The sequence below is a fragment of the Girardinichthys multiradiatus genome, chromosome 23 (genome assembly GCF_021462225.1).
Source record: "Girardinichthys multiradiatus isolate DD_20200921_A chromosome 23, DD_fGirMul_XY1, whole genome shotgun sequence".
Classification (NCBI taxonomy): Eukaryota; Metazoa; Chordata; class Actinopteri; order Cyprinodontiformes; family Goodeidae; genus Girardinichthys; species Girardinichthys multiradiatus.
This window is the reverse complement of record NC_061815.1, coordinates 46,058,527-46,085,636: the sequence shown is the minus strand read 5'-3', so window position 1 is coordinate 46,085,636 and position 27,110 is coordinate 46,058,527. Positions and strand designations below refer to the sequence as shown.

The following is a 27,110-nucleotide window of genomic DNA, read 5'->3' as shown; positions in this document are numbered from 1 at the left end:
ACATGACCAGTAGAATTGAGGAACCGGCGAAGAATAATTGACAGAGTCGGGTATATAAACAGGGAAAGGAGGAGAGTGGACCAATGAGGGAGAAGCTAGGGTAATCAGAGGAGAAGTAGAAACAGGTGCGGGAACTGGCTGTGGAGACTGAAGGAATGAATGGTTACTATGGTGACATGAACTAGAGAATGCAGGGACACGAGAGAAATAAAGCTATAAGAAAACCAATGGGAAACTAGGTTCTAAGGATAACAAACTGTTGGGGTTGTGATTATTGATTAATTAATATTTATCAAGAATTATAATTAAAAATTATAATTTGAGAAAATTAATTTCTTAACCAAAAATCCTTATTTATGAATCAAAACTAGAGATGTCCTCTGGGGTTGTAATTGTGGCTCAAAGCCCTTGATAATTACAATTATTAAATTCTCAGTAATAGTTGATAACTATTACAGGAGTTGGACAATGAAACTGAAACACCTGTCATTTTAGTGTGGGAGGTTTCATGGCTAAATTGGACCAGCCTGGTAGCCAGTCTTCATTGATTGCACATTGCACCAGTAAGAGCAGAGTGTGAAGGATCAATTAGCAGGGTAAGAGCACAGTTTTGCTCAAAATATTGAAATGCACACAACATTATGGGTGACATACCAGAGTTCAAAAGAGGACAAATTGTTGGTGCACATCTTACTGACGCATCTGTGACCAGGACTTTGTGATGTATCAAGAGCCACGGTATCCATGGTAATGTCAGCATACCACCAAGAAGGACGAACCTCATCCAACAGGATTAACAGTGGACGCAAGAGGAAGCTGTCTGAAAGGGATGTTCAGGTGCTAACACGGATTGTATCCAAAAAACATAAATCCACGGCTGCCCAAATCACGGCAGAATTAAATGTGCATCTCAACTCTCCTGTTTCCACCAGAACTGTCCGTCGGGAGCTCCACAGGGCCAATATACACGGCCGGGCTGCTATAGCCAAACCTTTGGTCACTCATGCCAATGTCAACCGTCGGTTTCAATGGTGCAAGAAGCGCAAATCTTGGGCTGTGGACAATGTGAAACATGTATTGTTCTCTGATGAGTCCACCTTTACTGTTTTCCCCACATCCGGGAGAGTTACGGTGTGGAGAAGCCCCAAAGAAGCGTACCACCCAGACTGTTGCATGCCCAGAGTGAAGCATGGGGGTGGATCAGTGATGGTTTGGGCTGCCATATCATGGCATTCCCTTGGACCAATACTTGTGCTAGATAGGCGCGTCACTGCCAAGGACTAACGAACCATTCTTGAGAACCATGTGCATCCAATGGTTCAAACATTGTATCCTGAAGGCAGTGCTGTGTATCAGGATGACAATGCACCAATACACACAGCAAGACTGGTGAAAGATTGATTTGATGAACATGCAGGTGAAGTTGAACATCTCCCGTGGCCTGCACAGTCACCAGATCTAAATATTATTGAGCCACTTTGGGGTGTTTTGGAGGAGCGAGTCAGGATTGGTTTTCCTCCACCAGTATCACGTAGTGACCTGGCCACTATCCTGCAAGAAGAATGGCTTAAAATCCCTCTGACCACTGTGCAGGACTTATATATATATATATATATATGTCATTCCCAAGATGAATTGACGCTGTATTGGCCGCAAAAGGAGGCCCTACACCATACTAATAAATTATTGTGGTCTAAAACCAGGTGTTTCAGTTTCATTGTCCAACCCTGTATTAGATGTCACTGTTTAATCAACCGTTCCTGCCGAAATGTGGGCACAAAATAATCACAAACACCTTCTCTTTATCTATGTGAATATTTATTAAATCAACAGCCCTGATACAACTCGCTCTTCCGATTCAATAATCTTCACCTAATCAAACATGCAAAGTTCTACACAAAGGGTAAAACATCTAACTAAACAAAATAAAGCAGCATTGAGTGTGTATGAAATCAAACCAGCAGTTATGTCAGTTATGGCAAAATACAAAAGGACTATGGTTGAATGAAGCTCGGGGAGGCCACTCCCCAAAGTGTAGCTCAGTTGAACACAAGCAGTCATAAAACTTCCCCCAAGCAAAGTTGTAAACACAGAGGACAAAGAATAATAAAACTTTTGGCGGCAAGCTAGTAAAGCACGAAGTTGAAGACAAAAAAAAGGGTTGATTTTCACCATAAGGTTATTATAGCAGTCCAGTTTTCACAGCGCACCTGCGCTCAGGTGTCCACACAGTCAAAATACAACTTGCGAGACTCGGCGGCCTCCGAAAATCAACAGCAATCAAGTTTAATAAAAAACAATGGCATGCACATACAATTCAGAACACATTAAACAATAAGTGGCAATTCTAAATCGCACTAAATTCTGCTCTATCCTGCCCAAGCTTTTCCTAATAAAGAAATAAAAGGAATGAACAGACTTTACTTGTTGAAGTCTTCCTTGGGGCAGAGGCAGAGAAAGGATGGGGAAGAGTTTCCACGCGTCCGTGGATAACTCAGAGTAGAACGGTCCGTTTTACTTCTGGCTTCCTTGGCAGAAAAGCAGTATCATGGACCGTCAACAGTCGACTGGAACAAAAACAAGGGTGGCAATTCCGTCTCCTTGAAACTTCCGCATTTTTTTTGGTTACGTGTTAAATCCACGTCGTCGATCGATAAAGTTGAAAACTTACAAGCCTTCTTATTCCTGTAAGCTTAACTCGCTTAGTTTTCTTGTTGGCCAACGGGGAGAATGAGTGAAACTCCACGTGGGATTTTCTTCTCCAGAATGATGCGCTTCAGATGCTGGTAACCGCGTCTCGGTCCCAACTGAAAAAGCAATGGTAGGCCGTCTCATACTCTGTTATATAGTTACTGTGGCATCAGAGCTGCGACGCCCCCGTCCTATCAGCCACGGTGCCCGCTGGGATTTGTAGTAGCGGACAGTCCTGGGATACAAAATGGCCGATGATGCCAGAAGGCCTGGTGGCGTCCAGCAACGTGCAAATGGTCCAACATTCAGCAAACAAAATGGTCCAACAAAACCCTAACAGAAAAGGGAGAGCAAAAAAACAAACCACAACAAATACTGACTGAACTAACTGGGAGGGAAGCAGAGAAAGTGATGACGTAGAATAAATGCAAACCAAAACATAAACAATAAGAGGAACTAAGTATAGCGGCAAACAAATAACTAAAAGCTAACCTGTCAGAAGGATCTGAAACAATATACACTAACACGGGGAACTATACTAGGAATAAGGCTAGGAAAAACCTCAAATAAAAAGAGAAACGAACACTGAGTAAATAATAACGGAAGGGGAACTAAGGCCAAGGGGAGGGACTAGTAGGGCACAGAAAAGGGGAAAGGAGAACACAGGAAAACAGAGGATATAATGAAATGTAGTAAATAAACCAAATGGACAGAATATAGAAAACAGTCACAAGTAAACAAGCACAAAACCAAAATAGCAGATCCTGACAGTGTTGTGTTATTTAACCATGCAAATTAGTTTAAAATATATGTTGCATGTTTTATTTTGGTCAGATATTTGTACCAAGCAGTGTAGTTATTTTTACATAAAACGTTCATTACATTTACTTCCCTATCGTTTATCAAAGATCTGGCCTTTCAGCCCTCTGGCATTTACCATGTTAAAGACACAGATTTCCAAGCCTGCAGGTACTCCAAAGGCAAAGCTATCAGGACAGGAGTAAGATGTTTGCAGAGTGTGGTTTAGATTGTATTGCAAGTGACACACAGATGGAAGAAAGCAAAGGAGAGGAAACACTAATTACTCAAGTAAAATGATCCAAAGCAGACACAAAGGTCCTCTGAAAGCAATAATGCTGAGCTCATCGGCTTTTATCTTCAGGGACAGAATTCCCCTGTGAGGTGGAGTGAATATTTGCTCCTCCACGGTCTGATCCAGATGGCTCGCTGACTCTTAGTGTTCTTCTGCTGACTGTCTAAATAAATCTGAGCCCAGATACCTTGTCAGCACCAAGCAGCTGAGCTACAGGGATTCCATGTTCCCTCTACCATGAACCCTGAGCTGAAGCATTAGACCAGATTGTTCTGACATTAAAAGGCTATACACCCCTTATGTTTTCAGGTCTTGACAGTATGAACTCACTCATAGGTGCGGGTGTGTGTGAGTCAGATAATTAACTTTAAGCTCACCTACCAAAGGCTATGATTCTATAAAATGAATAAGTAAAGCATTACTTTTTTAGTTTACCAAACAACTTAGTTTTTTTGGGATGAACTTGTGATTGTAACCTAAAACAATCAATTATTATTGCTTTTTAGTTTTATTTTAAATAGGCCTGATTTAATTTTCTAGACTGTTTTATGTTTGACTGCAACTATTCCTTTTCTCATCTTGGAATTATATCCTAAGATGCAACAGATTTTTGTCCAAAAAGGTAAAATGATCCAAAGGAGGCACAAAGGTCCTCTGAAAGCAATAACACTGAGCTCATCAGCTTTTCTGGACATGTCCAAAAACAACTGTGCCATCACCGTCACAATTTAGAGGTACCATGTACACTACACAGATGCACTCCTGCTACAGAATTTAAATTAAATGTTGTGCAAATATGGTATCAATGACTCAATATTAATATAACAGCATCTTATGCTACAATATGCAGACACTGTTTGCACTGATAAAGATTCACTTAGCTTGGTATGGTTGAATACTTAGAATGACTGCCAATGTTTGATTAATTCAGCTAATATTTATTTGACCTCTTGGTGGCACTCATACAATATATACAGAATATTGAACTTTAAAGCCCCAACGATCATTCAAGCTAGATGTTAAAATTTACTCAGCTAAATTAAATAAAATTCTAACAATATACTAAAATAATTTTGCTCATTTGGTTTGTCCTCCCATGATAAAAAGAAACAATAAGAATTGGCTTATGATTAAGACCTAAAACATAATAAGGTGCCTAATAAGCTGGCATTTAAATGATTTTCCTGATAACCACAGCTGCTCATTGGCGCTGGCTGCCTAATGAGCATAGCTTTAGCATTAGCTGTAGCTAGCTACGTTTTCAACTACATGTCTTCTGACAGCTCCTTACCTTTACCTGAGTTGATATATATCCTTATTTTACAACCCATATAATCACATCAGCCTTACTGACTCCTCACCTCACACTAGAAATATGTTAAATGCCAATCAAAATATTTATTTAGGATTTGTTACCAAAATAGACCATTATTGACCATTATGTTTATACATTATTATGCATTAATATAATTGTAATAATTTCAGTAGCTAATATTTATTATTCATCTTTATTTTTATGGTGTTTGTAATAATAAACAGTGTCACAGCAGGTTTAGTTGCTCTTTAGGGGATGTAAACAGAACCTACAGCAATTTGATTTTTCATAAATTAGGTTAATAAAGCAACATTTATTTGAATGATATGCATAACCATTAGGATTACCACAAATATTGCAATAGTTCTATATTTTTTAATTTTGAAGTTTAGTTGAAGCTGTTTTATCAGAAGATGAAGAGCAAAAACTACAGCAACAATGTGGAGCTTTACGAAGTGGGTTACGTCTCCCAAACAGCCTTCATTTGATCTCTTCTTAATCATGACCCTATAATGCTACGTTTTAATATGACCCTTCAGAAAGTTTCTTTTAGCTCTGTAGCAATGGAGCATTATTTGCATTCAGTCATGCTGTTGTTTTGGAAGTGGCAGATATATTAACATGAATGCATGTCTAGTTTTTATTTGAGGGGGAGAAAAAAGGGTTAGTTTTTGTGGAGTCAGCATATGTGTAAACAAGTTTATTCTTTAATGTAAGTGGAACAAGTTATCATGTTGTCATGTTAATAAATAAGAATAGAATGTCTCAAGTAATAGAAAAAGAAAAATTCTTTTCATGTTGTTGCCGTTCGTGTTTTCTTTTTGTAAACAAGGCTTCTCAAAAGCAGCAGACCAAAAAAAGCTATAATATATTACAAGTGTCAGATATTAACCGTACAAAATGGGAGCAGAACAGGCTAGGCCCGGTCAACAAAAAGCTAAATTTGATGCTTGCAGCCCTGCTCTCTTTTCATCTTCACCTAAATTGGATGAGAAGAATTAATTCATTAGAAAAAAAAAAATTCCAATAACTGAGCGTGTTCTGTCTGAGCTCCCAGCAGCGAGCCTGCAGCTCTGGAGGCCCGAATCTCAATCAGCTCTGCCTCGCCTCGCTTTCACTCAAACACCACCACCACAGCACATCACCCCCACCACCGCTTTGCTCATCCCCTCCCCACCTTGTCGGGTCTTGCTCATTCTTCCCTCGCTCTCTACTCCACCGCTCTCTCTCTCATCCCCCTCCCCCACCCTCTCCACCCCCGCTCCCTCGAGACGCACAGACACACACACACCGCACAGACACACACACCCGCATCCTTCATCCCTGGAGAAATCATCCCCAGCTCCCAACTTGTGCTCTCTGTCTCTCTCTTCCTTTCTCTCTCTTTCTCTCTCTCTCTCTCTCTGCCTGTATCTGTCTCTTTCAGCTCCTCTGTTTGTCTTTTAAAAAGTCTAAATCTTTCCATATAAAAAAAATATATTCTGGTACATTAAAAGTTGAGTTAGATTTCTGGTTTTTAACACATTTTCAATAGGTTCTATGAGCACAGTTAGAATCTGTTTAATTGATTAGTTTGGGAATCCTGTAATGACTTGAGACAGAAACAAGAAACTTTACATGCGGGTGTATTTTATTAATATTTTACTATGAACAGAAAAGTAAAATAGAAAGCAACAGAGAATGGGGTGCCATGGATACCACTGGTTATACAGGTAACATACTGGTCCACTGTTTGTGTTTCTGTAAATTCAAATTAGTAGAGTTCTTCTAAAGTTAATTGAAAAACAACGTGCAATAAGTCTTCAATTTTGTACTATATTTATCAGTTTTGCTCATCTTTTTAAGATTTGAGTTTTTACCAAAATTGGCAGGTGTCAAAACAGGGCAGGGTATTTTTTCCTATGCAGACCACCAACAACAGTCTCAGTTTCAAATTCCTACACTATAAAAATAACTTTTGGAGGCTATTAAATATTAGCATCAAATTTGACTAAAACATTTTCATTAGAATTTTACTAAAGATGTTGGTTCAGTCAACTACTATTCTCATCTGTCATACGCACTGTCCAACAGAGAATGATAAGGCTGATAAACATATTCACAGACCAGCAACTGTTTTAGCCACATCTGTCTTTATCATTCAAATTCAAATCAGTCAATTGCATGGAAGCAACACAATGCATTTAGGCATCTGGATGATGTAAAGACAAATTACTGAAGTGTAAACTGAGCATCAGAATAGGGAACCAACAGGATTTGGATGACTTCAGGTGGCACGGTTGTTGGTGTCAGATGGGTAGTTCCTCGTATTTCAGAAACTGCTGATCTGCTTGGATTTTCACTCAAATCTAATGTTGTCTGAAAAAGAGGCAACATCCAGTTAGCAACAGTTGTGTGGACAGAAATGTCTTGTTGATGTCAGAGGTGAGGGGCGAAAGTGCAGACTGAATCAAGATCATAGAAAGGTAGCACTAGCTCACATAAACTTCCATAACAATAAAGGTATCCACAATGTTGCCGCTGAACCCACAGAACCACAAATCTTACAGCAGATGGGCTACAGCAGCAGAAGACCACTTCTGTCAGTGAAAATCAGGAAACTGAGGCTACAATTTTTCACTGGCTAACAAAAACTTGGTTTTTTGAACATGACAAGGTCACTGTACTTATCTGGCTTCTACAGTCGCCAAATCTGAATCCGTTAAGAATACTTTTGGGATATTGTGGCAGTGGAGATTGGGATCCTGGATGTGCAAATCTACAGCTACTATAAGATGCTGTCATGTCAATATGGAGCAAAATCTCCAATGAATGCTTTTAACACCTTGTCATGTTAATGCCATGAAGAATTAAGGCCATAAATCTGTTTCCTTATTGCAACAGATTTACAAGTTTTGAACGTATGTTTAGGAAGGCAATTCTTCATTCAGGAATCCTAAAAACATGCTATTATTCTGTTGTTTAGGAGCTGTCGATTTTGCAAATGTTTTGTACTTTTTATTTGATTAGTGAAGAAACAAATGTTGCCTATTGTAACTAATGTTCATGTCCATAACAAAATAGTTGAAAATTATTTTATTATTATTATTATTATTAAAATGAAAATGATCCTAAAATGTAGTTATTTTTAAATGTAGTTTAAAAAATAGTTAGATTTTAATGAATTCATTTAAATGCCTTTTAGCAGCCAAACGTGCATAATTTATTCTTAGAAATATTGATAACATCTACCCAAAAATGTATGCAAATTATTAATAGAGTTTAATGAGTTAAATTCTAATGGTTTGTTTTATTAGAGTATACTTCTAGACAAGTCTTCTTTAGTGTTACTATGAAAAACAGACCAAACCAAACCTGTTTTTTTTTTTGTTGTTGTTGGAAACATCATACCGACACTTCAGGCAGAAAATACTGAAATATTATAAAGTCTGTTACCATCATTGGCTACAGTTTATGGTATGTTGTATGTTTTGTTTATACATTATTATTGTCTGCAGAGATGGTTTTGCACTGATAACGCTTTGCAAAATAATTTAAATTGGTTCTACTGGTGGAAATATAAATGCAAGCCAAATTTAAAGATTTTCTGTTCAGCACCCCATGTTCACGAGTTCTTTCTCTCCTTGAATTAATGTCAGTCCTGCTACGGCAGAGTGTTATAATCCAAGGAATGGGTGGAGCTTTGGGGGTACTCTGAGTAAGCGAGCTCTCTATGTGCAGGTGGAAAATGTGTGTGTGTCTCTCACAAGCCTGAGAGGTGTTGACAAGGTGACACGGGGTGCCAATTTGAGCAAAAGCTCCCAACCTCTCAGCCACCTTCCAGTATCCCAACACTTCAATTCGGTACCCAGCAGGCTTCGCTTTCCCTGAACGGAGTGTGTTAGCTCTGAGGCCTTGGTCCTTGTTACTGGTGGCCAGCTGGGGTTTCTGCATGCTGGGAGGCAAGCAAAGAGGAAAAGGCGACTTTGTGACACAATAGTTTCAGTTCAACTGAATCTAATTCCAGGAGAGGATTTTTTGCCAGTGGAAAAAATAAAAAGGGATTGTGGTAATACCAAACAGTTTTTCTCATTACCAATAAATATACTAGTTATAAAATCATGATGTGACTCATAGCATGAAGGAAATACAACATTATGCTCATATACCATGAAAACATTTGCCTCTAACTTTTATCAGATTTTTATTAAACTCAAAAAGGTGCATCAAAGTACATGCTGTTGGTTGATGCATTTATAGACCAAAAACATTGATGCATTTAATAAATCATGTCATGTCATAAAGGTTTTTAAACATACTGATCAACTTAAAAAAGGCAAGTAAAAATTACAAAAACCTTTTGATTGCATATATTTTAAGGACATGATGAACGGTGCCAGTAGTTGCACTGGTGATTTTGTTAAAAAAATATGTTTCTCAATATAGAACTTTTCCATACTGAATAAATGTTCCATTATAAACCCTTCCTGTTTGAAGATATTTATAATTATATGAACACTAAATGGATTACATATTTAACTTGAATACAGTAGATCAGATCGAGATTTCAATTTAGGTATTTTGTATGAAAATTAGCTAAATTAGGCATAATTGGAAATACCTACAACCACTAGATGGTGGCATAGTACTTCCAATATGATGCGTCATATGATTTAAATGTGCATGAACAGACATTAGTGGTATGCATACACTCCCTTGGCTGTGTGGTGGTTTGACTTGAATATTCAGCATTAGTCTAGTGGTCAAAGGTTGGCTTTTTTAATGTTGTGAAAAATACACAGTCATGGTCTGGAAACTAAAGAAGGTCCTCTCTACTCCTATTACGGTAACACTGTTGGCAGTTTGCATGTTACGAGCAGCATGTCTGTTTAGCAGCCTACCTTATTAAATAGCCCAACTAGCTAACCATCTACACTGAGCTTGTTATGTTTGTGTGACAAGTACAATATTTTATCTGCAAGAGGCAACATAATATTTTGAATATTATATTAGCAGCAGTATGATAACCTTTCATTTTCTGTTTTTAATAAAAACAGTTTTATCATGTTGTTTATTTTTGAGTTAATACCACCTTAGTTTTAAAATGTAATAGTTTTATTCATGGTTATCAGAATCTACCAGGCCTTTGATGCTCTAACTGAGAATATTTAGTCAGCATTGATCCTGTTTATATTTATCAGAAGTAGTGATAAATGCTCATAATGCTCAAATTAATGACCCTCAGCTCCTCCGTTAATTGATTGTCAGGTTGAGGCACAGTATTGAATAGTGCCTCAGCAGCGGGACACTGTTATTCTTTCTTGCTCTTTTGAGCCAGAGATCTCAGCCCCGTTGTGTGCAGGATTTATGACCCTGCTCTTAAATCAATGGGGACTCTCTGTGAGGGGCTGTAGCATTTAATGGAACACTTTTTAATTCATCTGGATTTTCTTCCTTTTAGTTTTTCATAAAGGGAATGCTGTTTAGCTAGAAATAATGGTTAAAGCTATTGTGAGAAAATATGAGGTTTAACCAATTACGTTTTGCTGTGGAACCTGCTTGTATGATTAAATCTTCTCGGTGGAAAAAAAATAAAGCTTTGGCTGGAATTTTGTCTCTGCACCAGTACCGCAAAGACAAATTTCTGTGCATTTAAAGCAGTTGGCAGTTAGAGGAATTCTTTTTTTATTTTGTTCAGATTTAGGCCATTTATGATTTTATCTATCAGTTGTAGAGAAACAGGAGTATTGCAGAGGGAAATAGAAGCAATTTTAGAAGGGACTGCTAAGGACTCAGTGGGCACTATGGAAGAAGGAATCAATAGTGCATTGTTGTTTCACTGTAGGCAATAGACCTGGAAAACATCATAAGACACTGATTCACTGGTAAATACATTTCGAGTTATTTCACTGCTCCTGGGTAAATGCCATGCAGAAAAAACAAACCCAAACTTTCAAGTATGATGTGAGGAATTAATTGTGTTTTTATCTTCCTTACATGCTTTAATATTTAGTTTTAAATATGCTGCCAAGGGGTAGACAAATAATCCACTACATAATTAAAAGAATGCAATTACAAAAAAAAACATATTTAAAGTTTTAGAATTTTACTGTTTACAAAGTTTCAACTTGAAATTCAAATTTAAATCACTGCCTTTTCTCTTTTATTTATAATAGTTAGAAAATATTAGGAAAGTTCTCCATAGCAGTTTGAAGGCTGCAAAATCCATGAAAACATGTTGAACCAATATTATAAAATCCGAAGTGACTAAACAAATCTTAAATAGATTTTTGCACTCTGACAATTATTCACTTGTTTTTTAATTAGCCTGTTAATCAATCATCCTGTTCTAGCAAATATATGAGATTGATTAGGTAAATGTGTTTGTTCAGGCACTGAAGTGTTGTTTAAAAGAGGAGTTACTTTCCAAAGATCCAAAGCCGTTTCAACAATTAATCTATTAATTGTTCCCATGTTTCTCATTTCATACTGTCTTTATTAAAATTACTATTATTAAGTACAGCATGTTTGACTTTAACAAGTGAAACACAACAACACAGAGTAGATAATAACTCAATACATGGAAAAAGCAATTTCAACAATTGTTTTTAAATGTTATTAAAAAAGACAAATAAATGCAGATATGTAAATGATGTAAATAATGTGTTATTTGTTATTAGATGTAAATTCTGTCTGGTTGCATATAGTGTTTCATTTACTGTAAAGGGTTGTGCTCATATAAAACATTTTATTGTTGAATAAAACTTTTTTATCTTTATGTTCAGTAGTGGGTAAATATCTCAGGAAACAAGGCTTTTCGGTAAAAGTGGGAACATTTCACGGTATCTAATTTCCTATTTGAGGCAGCAGAGAGATGGTTTTCCAAGCAGGGATTTTAGAGCAGTTGAGATTCCCCGTGTCTCTTTTTCTTCTTCTGCTTTTTGTATAACTGAGAGTGTTGGCATGTGCGTAACAGAGGTAGGTGGATGGAAACTGGGGGGATGTGGGTGAGGAGGGGAGGGTCGCATTGAGGGATGAAGGGTTGGTGGTGGTGTTGGTGGGGGCGGGCAAGTATGGCCGCTAGCCTCTTTCTTGTTGATCCTCAGGAGACCATCTGCGCTGGGGGCATTGATTAGAGTGTGTCTGGTGGGATTACATCTTTGCTGTTGCCATGCCAACTAATCAGCTGATTTTTTCCCCTTCTCTCTGTTTGTCTCTTCATATCTCTCTCTCTCTCTTTTTCTCTCTCTCTCCCGTCTCTTGCCTGGTTGTCACAGCAACGAAATACGGGGAAGCGCAAGAGCCTCGGCAAGAGCTGGATTCAGCTAAAGGGGCGAAATAATGTTTTTTTTTCCCTCTCCGTTTCCTCCGCTCTTCCTCTCTTCGTCTCCTCCTAATTGGCAACTCTCTATGACCCGAAGTTCTTTTGTCTCTGGTGTAAACACACCCCTCTGCAGATTACATTTCATTTTCGCATTTTAGGGGCCCAAGGACAGAGTAAATATTGGGATCATAATAGACTGAAAAGTCCTTGAACAAATTCTAGAAATGAGACAAAACATTTTCAGCATTTTTATAGAAATTGTACCTGAACAATAAACTGTAATATCTGTGTTAGAATTATCTGACAGCTGCCTACCAGTCAGCAAAAGAGATATGAAGATGAGGAGAAATGTGAGGTAACAGTAAATATGTGATATTTCTCCAGGTTTGTACAGAGGGTCGGTTGATACTGGAGTTCGCCTTCGATGATCTGATGAGGATCAAGACGTGGCACTTTACCATCCGGCAGTACCGGGAGCTCATCCCGCGCAGCATCTTGGCCATGCACGTAAGTGACACAACTAAAGGCCAACATACAGTACTGTGACAAAGTATTTGCCCCCCTACATATTTCATAGGGGTTTCCCACATTTAAATATATCATATCATCAATCAATATCAGAAAAAGATAAAATGAATTAATAAAAAATGCAGTTTTTAAATTGTTTACTTTTTATGAGGAATAAGTGTCACAACCAACCTGGCCATATGTGAAAAAGTAATTTCCTCCTAAAGTACTAAAAGACTGTAACTGTTTGAACCACCCTTGGCAAACGACTGGCTTCAAGCATTTGTGGTCAATGACGATTCAATTCAATTCAGTTTATTTATATAGCGCCAATTCACAACACATATTGTCTCAAGGTTCTTCACAACAGTCAGGTTCATACATTCCAATTAATCCTAACCATTGAACAGTTCAGTCAGATTCAGTTATTTATTCAAATTGGATAAAAAGTTTTTCTATCTAAGGAAACCCAGCAGATTGCATCCAGTCAGTGACTTGCAGCATTCACTCCTGCTGGATGAGCATGTAGAGACAGTGGACAGTCACTGGCGTTGACTTTGCAGCAATCCCTCATACTGAGCATGCATGTAGCGACAGTGGAGAGGAAAAACTCCCTTTTAACAGGAATAAACCTCCAGCAGAACCAGGCTCAGTATGAGCGGCCATCTGCCACGACCGACTGGGGGTTTGAGAGAACAGAGCAGAGACACAAAGAGAACAAAGAAGCACTGATCCAAGAGTACTTTCTATGGGGAGGAAAAGTAAATGTTAATGGATGTAGCTCCTTTAGTTGTTTCATCTAAAAAAAAAGAACAGATAAACTTTGAGCCAGTTTTCGAGGTTAGAGTCTGAAAGAGAGCACATATAATTAGTTACAGTAAAAGCTCAGTCAATTTCCATGTCTAGGAGAGAGAAAGGGTTAAACACTAAAAGACAGGGCTATGTGGATCATCTGTAGAAGGTGAGCATTAAGTTGTTGCCAGCAGAAGCTCGGATGATGCCCATCTCCAGAAAGGTGTCACAAGTAGACACAGAGTCAGGCCAGGTGTAGCTTCTAGGAAGAGAAAAGAGAGAACAAAGTTAAAAGCTGAAATAACAGCAAACAATGCAACATTGGAGAGTAGTGTGAGAATGTAGCGAAGAGGGTTAAAGTGGTCATTATGTCCTCCAGCAGCCTAAGCCTATAGCAGCATAACTACAGAGATAGTTTCAGTTTCAGTTTATTTATTTATATAGCGCTTATTTACAACAATGTCGTCTCAAGACACCCCATGGCGCAGGGCCGCTGGGGAGGCCAGACACAACCAACGAGTGCCAGAGCCCGGCCACCCCAGAACGGGCCACGTGTGGGGGCACTAAGTAAAATAATAAACTGATAAAGTTTGTCCATGTAGAGCCCACTGATGGCCATTGTTATACTAACAACCACAAGGATAGCTCTGATACGATGGGTGTTTTACATGTGGAAGGGCTTCAGGACTGCTCTTTTTAGAATAGTTTTGAATAGACACCGAAACAACCCTAATTTTGTTACTTTTCAGTCATTCAGATGTGATTCAGTTGTGTTTTGGAACATTCTGCTGCTGCATAATCTATGTGTGCTTGAGTTTAAGATCACAAACTAATGGCCCAGCATTCTTAAAAATGTTCGGATATAGAAAATAAAAATTCATAATTCTATTAATTATAGCAATTCATTCAGGTCATGTGGCACTGAATGCATTACTCAGTCTGTAGCTGCAGTGACACATAGAGTATAGAGGTGTATGACCATACATAATCATACATAACCATATAAAAGTGCACTAGAAATACAATATACAGGTAAGTCCACACTATCCCCCAAGCTTTATGTGTTTGAGGGACCAATAGTTTTATATGATCTTTCAGAAATCCACAGGAGCTCCTAACATGAAAACAGTGATAATTAAACTCTTGTTGTCTTCCTTCTTTATATGAAGACAGCCACACATCTTTCAATGCTAAGTGTGGTTACCTGTCAGTCATCTAAGGTATCCAATCAGGCTCCAGAGGTGGACAGTGCTACTCTGACCCCCCTTCCAGCTCCACCCCTAGTTTCATTTTTCTGTAACTATTTTTTAAATGTGCTAAAATAGGTCATTTTCGTTCAACAACACAACTTATAGGCATGTTAAAATAATTAAAAGTTAGTTTTTATTTAAAAATCTAAGGAGTTTTTTTTCAAGACACTTTGTTTTGTTTTGGGCTCGTAGGGAAGGAAAAAAGTTTTTGCTGTTGTTTTCTACCTTACCCTACTCTACCCTTTGACTGAAATGCAAGGAAGATTTTTTTCTTCTTTTTTGACCGTATCTTTGTAATGCTTCTTTGTACCACAGGGGATACTACAGTGAAGCACTATAACACACTGAAAGCTGGCTTATGTGGATAGTCATATTGTCAATGGTCAACAGTCCATTGATATTTTATTATTCTACAGATATTTTAAATACAATACATACACCCTGCAGGTGGTCCCCATGGCTCATAGAACATTACTATGACCTCCTTTTAGTTTTACATGTACAGTGCTGACAGTTTGGGGGTGTGGCTTTCACCAAATTGCTTTAAAATAAAAAAAAACCATAAACATATGTCTGAGCTGAATTTAAAAAAGGTTGCTTTTTTCAGAAATGTAAATGGCAGGTTTTAGAAACTCTAAAATAATAGAATATAAATACCCCTCATTGATTTCTCATTGAAAAATGTATGTGCAGGTGTGTGTATATGTGCTTGAAGAACAGTTATTTTTCTTACTGTTCAGGTAAAGAGAAAGGACTTTTAAAAGAAAAAAAAAAGCCTTAACAATCATGTATAACTGGACTGGACATCACGTCTCTACAGTATGACACACATGCGGCATTTCAATGCATTGAGTCAGGACTGCTGCAGAAGCAACTGGACATTTTAGCATTAGGCTAAAATAGGCTATGCTAGCATTTTCACTCTTCGCCACTAGTGTTTATGTCTTACCTGCACCAGACCTTTGGTCCTGCCCTTCGGTGATACCTGAGCGGGACAGGCCAGCAGGTAATGCCACCAGGAAATGTCCTGGTGCTCCTGATGGCCACTCCACCCCTGGGCCTAGGTGACAGGAGTCACATGAACCCTTTTTTTAATATATCAGTTTAGAAATTCTAGCATTAATGCCAGAAACCAACAAACTGTTATCCAATAATCACAACTATGCAGCTTGAGTTGTTAAAAATCAATTGACAGCATGGTGCTCTTTGCACCATGGTAGGTATACTAGTCAACACTATAATGCTCTGTTCCAACTCTGCTTATAGAGTTATGTTTAGGGAGAGTACCTATTTCTATGTATCATAGCATCTGCAATTTAGTCAACTTTAATTTGAGCTATAGTTTACAAAATCAGATAAGAAATTAGGTTGCTATGACCGTTTTTGTGACAGATGAATGCTTATCCCACATTGGAGCGGCATAGTTTTGTCTACATGACTCAATGCATTGCAAAGGTGTGTGCGCATCATGATCTATAGCAGCTATTAGGTGATGTCCAATCCAGTATATTAATAGCCTTAACATACTGCTCTAGCTCAAGGTTAACTAGGTTAAGAAACTCTATAAAGCTCTGACATGTCGCCTAAAACATTTACTGCTTTATTTATTTCTAATCCTATAAAGTTGTAAAATATACTTTTAATCCTTTGCTGCAATTGTAAGTTTAACCCCTTACAAGGAAAGAGTTTAACAGAGAGACAACAAAAATATCCAGGAAAAACATAATAAAGCTCCTAAAGAACTTGTATTTGAATTAGTGAAATAAGTATTCAATTCTTAAGCATAATATGGCTTAGTATTTGCTGCCAAACCATTGCTGGCAAGCACAGAGATTAAATGTTTAATGTAATTGGTTACCAGGTTTGTACGCTCCTCAGGATGGATTTTGGTTCACTTCTCTGTATAGATATGAAGATCTTGAAGGTTTTGAGGCTGTCACTTTTCAACTTGAAGTTTCAGATTCCTAAACACATATTTTTCTTTAGGACTATGGTCTGGAGACTGGGTAGGACTCCTTAAGTCATTCCTTTGTTGCTTTGGCCATATATATTGGGTCATTGTTGTGCTAGGGGACTAACTTAGCTGTTCTGACTGAGGATTGAAGGCTTTTATCCCAGATTCCTCAGTGTAACACCCATCCATTGCTCCCTCAGTGTGGTAAAGTCTTTCTGTCCTCTTAGCAAACAGCCTCACAGCAGAATGTTTCCCCCTCCATATCTGACCTTGGAGACGAAGTTCCTGATTCATATTCAACATTTCTCTGACTCCTTTCACCGATTCAAGTAGCTGCAAAAGAATTTTGGTTTTGTCTGAGTACATCAGATTCTCCCAAGCCTTCTCTGAAATTGTCAGGTGTTCCCTGGCAAACGTCAGAGAGGGCTCACATGTGTCTTCTTGAGCAGGGGTACCTTGGAGGGTCTCAGTCTAATGTGTTTCCAATGGTTTACTTGGTGACTGTTGTCCAAGCTCCTTTGAGATCATTAACAAGCTCCCTCTGAGTAATTCTGCTCCGACCTCCCACCTCTCTCAGAGATACACAATGAGGCGAGATCTTGCATGAAGCTCAAAAGAGAGGGTGACAATCTTGTTTTTATATTAATGAATTATTGTGCCTATAATTGTCTCCCTCTCACCAAGCTTCTTGCTGAGGTCAGCCCATTTCAGCTTTTCCCTGATGTTCTGTGACAGCTCTATGGTCTTGCCCATGGCGATGGAGATTTTTGAATAAATGAGACTGTTGACCATGTGACCAGTGTCTCTTGTATAATGCACAAGGAGTAGAGTACTTTTTTAAAGGACAGGACCAATTTATGTGCTTCATGGATACATAACCAGTCTGTGTGGGACAGAATTCTGCTGGTTGGTATTGGGGGTTAACTACTTATTTTATTTTATTGCATGCAAATCAATTAATAACCCTTATTTAAAGATTTCATATGAATATTTGGCTGGCATTTCTTCTCTTACTGTTAAAATACACCCATTCTACAGATTCTAGACCATTTTTGCTCACTGCTTTAATATGACTGTTTAATAACTCAGCTAGTAACATAGTTCACTGCGGATGCAGTTTTTCATGTGCAGACATACAAAAAGACTTGTTCTCCAGCTACATTAACTTAGGGATTTTCTTTTAGCTGGATGGATCTTACTTACACAGAAAACTCTTAAAAAGCTCAAGTAATTAACAATACTGTGTTGTGAAGCGAGTTGTCAAAAAATGTTATAAGTAATCAAGATCGAGTATCAATCATGCTTCTTTTTTTGAGGTATTCACTAATATTTCTTTTCATTTAATTCCTTGTTATTAGCAGTACTGAGAGATGTTAACATGGATGATTACTGAGTCTAAAAAAGGTTTTAAATACATAATCAAAAGACAAAGTAAAAGCAGCCGTTTTTAAAATTATAAAACCTAAGTTTTCGCTTTCACCATTGCGTTTTTGGCACATGTCGATTTCTCAGTTTGCTTTGGAACAAATGCAGGATTCTTTTTTTTTTTTTTTTGTGGTTTTAAAGGTATAAGAGCTAGTCTTGGGTTTTGCCTTAAACTTCTTATGAATTTCATTCACTAATAAATTGGCCCCTCTGGGTATTTGCGTTAATTCCTTGAGAGTGGGATATTGTGGGCTGTTGTGGGTCCTGGCCAGGTCTTCTGTGATTTATGTCTGAGTGTAAGTACATTCTTTTGATCGCTGTCTGGGCTAATGAAAGCAGATACAGACACATGGGAATCAGAACGGGAAAGTTGAAACTGTAGATTCTTGTACAACTCTAGCTGCTTTGGAAGGGGCCACTTTTCGAAGTGAGGGCTGTAGCACCATTTTTTTATATTTTAAAAGCCCTAATATGAAGCAGAAATAAAAGTTTAATCTTTATGGAACTTTTGAATTTTATAAACAATTGAACATATTAGACTGGCCACATAAATTGACAACAAACTCTGCACCACCTTTTGAATTTATTTAATTTTTAAGCTATATATATATATTAAGGCTTATCAGTCTATACACATCACATTTAAATTATTATTATTGCAACTTCTGTAGCAGCTACTAGAGGTTGACCCCACAAAGTCATCTGTTAATGAAAAAAATCTAGTGTGTTTACTGAAATGTAGTTAATTTATATTTATTTGATGAAATATTTAGATGGTTCACATATTGATCTGCGAATTTTTTTTAAAATAACAAACCTGCTTAACCAAGTACTTTGTACATATGTGTTGAAGCTGAAATCACAAAATAAATAAAAACCTTGTTTTTCAAACTGACACATACAAGGATGGATATCAGGTGTTGCAAATGTGCCTGTGAACACTAATGTCCAGTCTGCATTGTTTTATGCATCTTTCCTTTCATCTTCTTACTCCTAGCTCTTCCACAATGGAATCTTAAGTTTTCACTGTTTTCTTGATATTGTTTAAAGTTCGCTGAGAGATCTGATGTGCTAATTTAGACAGAACAAAATATATATATTTTTAACATAATTTACAGTTTACAATTTTGCTTTTCTGGGAATTATATTCGTCGCTCATCTGCTACAATATAATTCAGAGCTTATAAAATGACTTTTAAATTACTTTTGTAATCAGTAAATCATTATCAAAAGTACATCTTATTTATCAACTAAAATGTCTTGGAAAAAGGTACAAATTTACAATATATAAAAAATAAAGTCAGTCAAAACTCTACTTTGAGAACTCCAAATTTGCTTGCTTAACACAGTTATTGAATTGAATTGAATTGAATTGAATTGAATTGAATTGAATTGAATTGAATAAATTATTGTGTTCTGGCAGTGGTGAAATGAGTGGTGAAATAATGCAGATAAAATGCACGAACAGACTGCTGTTTGTTGGAGTTATATTTGGATTTATAATTTGATGCAAAGAGGTGTGGATGTATTTTATTGGAACAATCCCTTAAAGTGATACTCAGGTTCTATTTTTGTTTTGTTATATATTTTTTATGAATGTTTAACTTAATCTGTAACCTAATTGCTGTCAATGTGTGCATTTAAAAATTCTTTTTTTTATCAAATCAATAATGAGCCATGAAACAGTTTCCAGTTGTAACGGCTTATATGATAATATTTCCTTTAAAATGAAATTGCCATTAAACAAAAACCATTTAATTATGTCACAGGTGCAAGCAGAAGGCAATGAAAAAAAAGCTGTTATATTTCAAGCACCAAGGAGCACTAACAGTTAAAAGTGGCTGTATTATGGATGTTATAACTGTGCAAAGAAGTCTGTTTAAGATGTTTTTTTTCTTTACTACACGGAGAAGTAAAAAGCATGATCGCTTTTTAACTCTTATCAGCTGCTGTAGATATAATGCCTGTTTATTCACACATTTACACATTCCTTTTTGTCTCCTCTTACATTTAATGCATATACAGCTTGTTATCTTCATTTTTAAACTTCATAACTGACTCTGTAATCTGGTTTGCACTCTGTTGTTTGCTGGGGTTCCTGAGCTGATTGCCTATGTCTCCTTTGCTCCACATGTGTCAGTATTTCTTCTAAATTGTTGATGCATCGCTGTACTAGTGATGCCAAGAAAAATATGTGTATAGTGCATTCATTCTAATTTTGCTTGATGAGTAAAGTAATTCAGACTGTAATCCTGCCAGCTGTCAAATAATGCACACTAGTTCAATCCTCCCATCACTCATTCTGGTCTGCTGACGGTACAAAAGGACTCCCCCGCTTCCCTCTTGACTTTCCCCACACAGAGATGCGACTGGAGATAGAATTATGCATTTTTCATGAGGCACTGAATCCATGTGTGCTTGCTGCTTCTGCTTAGTCTGGGCTGGTTTGGTCTGTCAATACCTTCAGCTTTTTATGATGTGAATGCTTATCTGTGGAGCAAACAAGCTTAATGAAAAAAAAGTCTTTAGATTTATCCTTATAATTGCCAAAATGTTTTTTTTTTTTTTACTTTTTAAAAAATATTGTCTTCTCTCCAAAACATTTTATATAATTGCAGGAGTTCCTACTATTTATTTGTTTATCATATTTTAGTATGTGTGCATCATGCAAAGTAACCACCTTGCCATACTGCATCTATGTTTCATAGAAATAAAAATGTTTTTTGTTTTTTTGGCTACATCTTGCTGTAACTTGTCATCATTTATTCAATGCTCTGTGCAGCCCAGGTACGTTATGCCCACACTCAACAATATCAAATCTAGTAAAATAATGTAATGTACAATGAAAATGAAATATCTCAATTAAATGTGAATTAGCCTAACTATTGTCCGGCTGAATGTAACATGGAATGGAAAATGCATAAAATCTCCTTTTTATTATTTCTGTGCTGCTGACTTTAGGCGCAAGACCCTCAGGTGCTGGAACAACTGTCCAAAAATATCACGCGCATGGGCTTGACCAACTTCACCCTCAACTACCTCAGGGTAAGTACCAAACCTCTCACTCCTGTTGCATGCCAAGGAGCATATTGTTATCAATTTTCATACATAGATAAGTTATGTTACTCAATTTCTAATTAAGTTGCATGTCTAGACAGCATATTTTTGTTTTTATTGTGGAGAATATTCATGCTTCTTCATTTGTAACGTGCTGGTTGTCAGAAAATATTACATGCTCTGCAACCAAGTTGTGATTTCAATTTACAAATTTAGCATTTTCAAGTGTTTAAACATCTTTTTTTATTTTCTACTCTCTCCTCACCTGCATTGTGAGCTTAAATGTACACATTTCTTTACAAATTTTCTACTTAAATTAAAAGCTAAAGCTTTTGTGCTCCTGGGTTTTTCCACACTTAGTTGTCTACATTTAAGGAAATAATAATATTTAACTTTACTATATAAATAGACATATTTTTCTTAGCATTTCAGCATGTAGTAATATGGGAAATAAGCTTGTTGAATGTATTAGTGATGATTTCAGCAGGTTTTGTTTGTGTTTTTCTAACACCACTGTTGACTGACAGGTACAATTTCCAAATGGGGGAACAAGGGGAGAGAAACAGGGAGAGAAAAGAATTAATTGGATACAGAAAATTAGCATAACATTAATGAACGCTCCCTGTTGAGACTCATAATTGTGAAATGGCGCGAATCAGAGTACGGCACCTTCACAGCTTATTATAGCTGAGTGAAGAAAAACACACAGAGAAGGAGTGAGGGAGCAGGATGTTGGGGTTTTTTTTTGTTTTTTTATAACAAAGATTATCTATACAGAAGGCAGCTCCAACACAGCTGAAAGGGAGAAAGCATAATTCAAGCATCTTTAATTACAAACTAAAGGTTTCCTTTCTGCTCCTTTTTTATTTTGGTGATTCAGACGATCAGCACTCAAGAAATAAAATGGTGTTTATGCCTTGAGTGCTGAAAACTTGTGTTTAATGGGAGAGGTTCAGGTGCTTGTGTCTAAACTCTCAGTGTGACTCATGTTGCCTAAAAAATCCCACACAAACTCTTGTGTCTGATGAATTCTGAATTAGCAATCTTTCTTAGAATAAACTTTTGCTTTGTTTTGAATATTGATGAGCATTGCTTTACTTCATTCTTAAATCTTGGAGGATGCTTAAACAATTCATTTAAAAACCAGAATAACCTCAACTGAGATTTAAAGAGCTAAAGCTAACATAAATAATAAAGAAATAATCCAAAATAAATTTCCTTTTAGTATCTCTAATCATCTCTGTAGATCCATCTTCGGGTCTGAGTCTTTAGGTTGAAACCACAGATATAGTCGAAAGTCGCACGCTTTGTAAATGATGTCTACTGTCATTCTTATCTGAGGTTTTCAAGAAAAATATTAATTTTCCTTACATTAAACTAGTAAAAATGTGGCGTTAGAAAAGGCCTATCCCAGCATTTATCAGTCCTTCCAAGAGAGACTGACGGCTTCCTGGATAAAGGGGCAACAACTCCCCTTCTCGCCCACTTAAACACTCACACACATATACAGACACACACATCTATTTTTTTTTTCATTCGTAGTGTTTAAGCCTTTCCATGTATTGGAGCTGCCGGCTTCCTACTATTCAGCCTGAAAATAGCCCTTGTTTTCAGGCAGAGAGCCAAGGCTTGTTGGCTGAGCCAGGGAGGGATATTACCGTGTCAGGAGGGAACCATCAGAGGAGAACACGGGATTAGTCTGCCACAGGGATGCTCACTTTACCTCTAGTGACATAGCATCCAAACACAACCCAACATCCCAGCTCAGGAAAAAGCAACAAACATGTAGGATAATTTTGCTTAAGCAGCTGACTTTGCTGTTGTTAGATCGACTGGTTTAAAACCTGGGGAACATCTATCATTTCTGCTTAGATTCTTAATGTTGCAGTGCGAGTTTCATAAAAGCCTCCAATGCTGCTTTACAAATAGCTGTGGGTGGACTGTACTCAATACATGTCTCTTGTAAAGGTTTCTTTCTTGTTATTTTGCTGCAGAGACTGTTTCAAGATGGAAATAACCCACTGATTAGAGCTACCATCAGAAAAGTAGGAGTGGTGGTATGCTGAAGGTCAGATGAGATCATTTGAGCATGCAACGAATGATTAACAGTCTCTTTTTCTTTCTTTATGACTATGAGAGTGCCCTTGAGCAACTTAGTAAACCTACGCCTATCGTCACTGCAGCAATTTTAAACTTGTATTACAATCTGATTAGGAAACAGCAACTATGTGGACACATTAAAGTAGTTTCCACTCAGCTGTTGGAAAGCTGCATTTTCAAAGTCAGTCAGTCTGGAAAGGTGTGGAAATATAAAGAATTTGATTTAAGTATTTTCCAGGCCTGGATAGGTATTGAAAATGATAACGAATAATGTAAAAATATTTGTATTTCCAGCCTTTTATTTTTATTGCCTAAAGTTGTTTCCATCTATCTTTCCATCCTAGGACCTATTTTTATTTCTTTCATTTGTAAACGGTCATTCGTATGAAGTTTTCACAAGAATGTGATTTTTAATCAATGGTAATCTTGCCTGGCTTCCCATTATATCTGTAAGATGTTTCAATGTGGCTTTAATATACAACAGTACAGAAATAGGCCCGCTGTCCCATTTACAGCAATAGGTAGGGCACAGACACAGTCCTTTCATGGTTTTGGTCATACTTAGCTGGACAGAGCTTCTCGATTCAGGTTGGGCACTTTCTTAGCATCCATTTCCCTTAGTTGTGGGATTCCCCAAGGTTCTGTCTTAAGCCCTTATCTCTTTATTAAATTCATCGCTATTTTGCTTGATAAAAAAAACATATGCCTTATATAGCTTTGCTGATCTAGCCAGCCTTAACCAAACCCAACCAAGCTTTTTAAAAATTAATCAAAGTGAGAAAAAAATAATTTTGTTTGGGCACAAGAACCCAGACTATATCTTTGGGTGCTTTTCAACCTTTATTTCCACCAAACTATCAAAACCGTGGTGTGAACCAAGCAGGTGAACTCATTGGTAAAGTCCAGGTTTAACTAACTTCGACTCTTTGCCATGGTTTACCTCCTTCTTAAAGATCTAGAGATAGTAATACACTTTAATTGCTTCACAGCTATATTTCTTCAACAAATTGCACAGTGTAGAATACAGCAGCCCGTTTTCTCATTGAGGCAGTGAAAACATGAATATATTTCACCTCTTGCCAGCTCTTATCGAGCTGACACCTGTCATGCAGAACTTTTTCACTTTCATATGTCAGCCAGGAATTTTGGTCAGCTAACCAGCTTCTGCTGGAAGTCCTGAAAACCAGGTTACCCCAAAGACTAAAGCCTTCGGGGTAACTGCCCTTTGGCTTTAGTACAGCCAGTCATGGAGTATCAGATCTGCCCCAATCTTTGAAACTTCACATTTGAAAAAACAAAACAAAATTACAGTATTGGCCTTTAAAAACATTATTTGACAGTATTTGTCAAATATCTGCCACAAATTCATCATGATTTATTTTGTAATATTGAATGAAAATGGGCTGAAAAGGACTGAGAACTCTAGAAAAGTTTGAACAATTAAGGAATTTAAATGTAAAAAATCTTGAGAAGCATTGTGAATTGTTCTTATATTTAAATGTGGACCACAGTAGAAATATCTGCTATAAATTCATAGTGAGGTTTTCCAATTATACAATAAAAATGGGCTGCAAAAGGACTGAGAACTCTTAGTCTGGAAAAGGATGACATTTAAATAGAAAAATCTTGAGAAACCTTGTTTACATTAACATATCTCTAGTATGTTACACTGTATGATTGGGTGTGGCATGGACGGATTTTAAAATGAACAAGAGTTGCAGTGAATGCCCTTAAGTAATATGTCTTCCAGAACATCCACAGGAGTATCCACTAATCAAAACTAGAGAAGAAAGCATCCTGTTGTATAACCCATAATAGTGGATGGTTCTAAGCACTAATGTTTTTAACTTTTGTAGCAAAGAAACCTGCAAACCAACAAGTCCTGCTCCTTGACAAAAACCGAGAAAAAAAAAAGATCATTTTGTGGCTGTTCCTCCTAATGGGACACAGAACACCAGGAGAACTTAAATACTTGTGCTAATAGATATAATGCAATGGAAAGACTGCAAGACTACAAAAGGCCATCATTTACAGTATAGATTTGAAGACAAGAAATGAAGTCAGACGTTTGTTGAGCACATCCTTCCACAAAGATCCCCCTCCCTAAAACATTTCGCAGCTACTTCCCAATAATACGGAACATAAATGTTGGTTGTTCTAAGCCATTTCAGCAAATGATCATGCTGCTGCTCCTCCGTGACTGACTTGTCCAACATGTATCTTGATGATTCCTGCTGCTGAACATGATGTTATAACCAACTTGTAATGTCGTCCAGATGTTCTGTGGATATGCTGATCCTGATGTATTTAAGATGACAGGGTGACCCCTGATTCCTCTCAAAGCGGGTCGCCAGAGATTTACAATTCTCTTCAGAATGAATATTTTACTCGTGGTCTTTCAATACGAGGACGTTAGGAGGCGCAGTATGGGAGGGGGGGACTGTTCTCTGTGGTCACTTTTCTAAAGAGGAAATATGTAATAAATGTGTGTGTGTGTGTGTGTGTGTGTGTGTGTGGGTGGGGGGGGGGGGGGGGGGGCGCTCCACAAGGGGCTCCACAGTTATTGGTACTGTTGCTAAAGCTGTGTGTTAAAGCTTTAAAATAAATAGTTATTATGGAGACTTGGAGGCGTCCTCATCCAGCTCTGTTTGTTAAAATTTCAGTTAAAAAGTCCAACTTTTTCACTTATTAAATTCAACACCAACCTTCCTGCTTAAATAGCATGTTCTGTTGTCTTTCCCATTTAGAAAAGTGATTGAAATAAATGGGCCTCTGTGTGACATTTATACCTCAAGGAAACAGAAAATCAAAGATTACGAATTAGAATTGTGTCTGATCAACTTGGGTTGATCAGACACTGTTTATACTTGGGTTCAAAAAAGAACCCAAGTATAAACTACAAAAACCCTACAGTTACATTTATGATAGTTAATAGGGATGCCAAAAAGTGTAGTGATTTTTTAACAATTATTTCTCAGATTGGGATATATTTTCCACTTAATAGGTGTTGTCAAAATAAAGGTGTATTTTAAAATGATTCTAAAATTTTCAGTGTGACAAGAAGTGGGAATAAGCATGGTGGGCACTAAATAAATTGGTTTACAAAAGTATTCTTACCCCCTAAATCTTTTCACATGTTGTCATGTTACAATCACAATCTTTAATGTACAGGTCCTTCTCAAAATATTAGCATATTGTGATAAAGTTTATTATTTTCCATAATGTCATGATGAAAATTTAACATTCATATATTTTAGATTCATTGCACACTAACTGAAATATTTCATGTCTTTTATTGTCTTAATACGGATGATTTTGGCATACAGCTCATGAAAACCCAAAATTCCTATCTCACAAAATTAGCATATCATTAAAAGGGTCTCTAAACGAGCTATGAACCTAATCATCTGAATCAACGAGTTAACTCTAAATACCTGCAAAAGATTCCTGAGGCCTTTAAAACTCCCAGCCTGGTTCATCATTCAAAACCCCAATCATGGGTAAGACTGCCGACCTGACTGCTGTCCAGAAGGCCACTATTGACACCCTCAAGCAAGAGGGTAAGACACAGAAAGACATTTCTGAACGAATAGGCTGTTCCCAGAGTGCTGTATCAAGGCACC

At 37.3% G+C, this 27,110-nt stretch overlaps 1 protein-coding gene across 5 annotated transcripts in view; it reads left to right on the top strand.

The window, feature by feature from the left end:
* Window positions 1-27,110, top strand: part of ldb2a (LIM domain binding 2a) — a 124,026-nt gene that overhangs the window by 78,136 nt on the left and 18,780 nt on the right. For all 5 annotated transcript variants that reach the window (XM_047353923.1, XM_047353922.1, XM_047353920.1 and 2 more), the window contains exons 4-5: window positions 12,787-12,909; window positions 21,292-21,375. In XM_047353923.1, coding sequence (XP_047209879.1) covers window positions 12,787-12,909; window positions 21,292-21,375 — 207 coding nt within the window. The remainder of the gene's footprint in view (window positions 1-12,786; window positions 12,910-21,291; window positions 21,376-27,110) is intronic.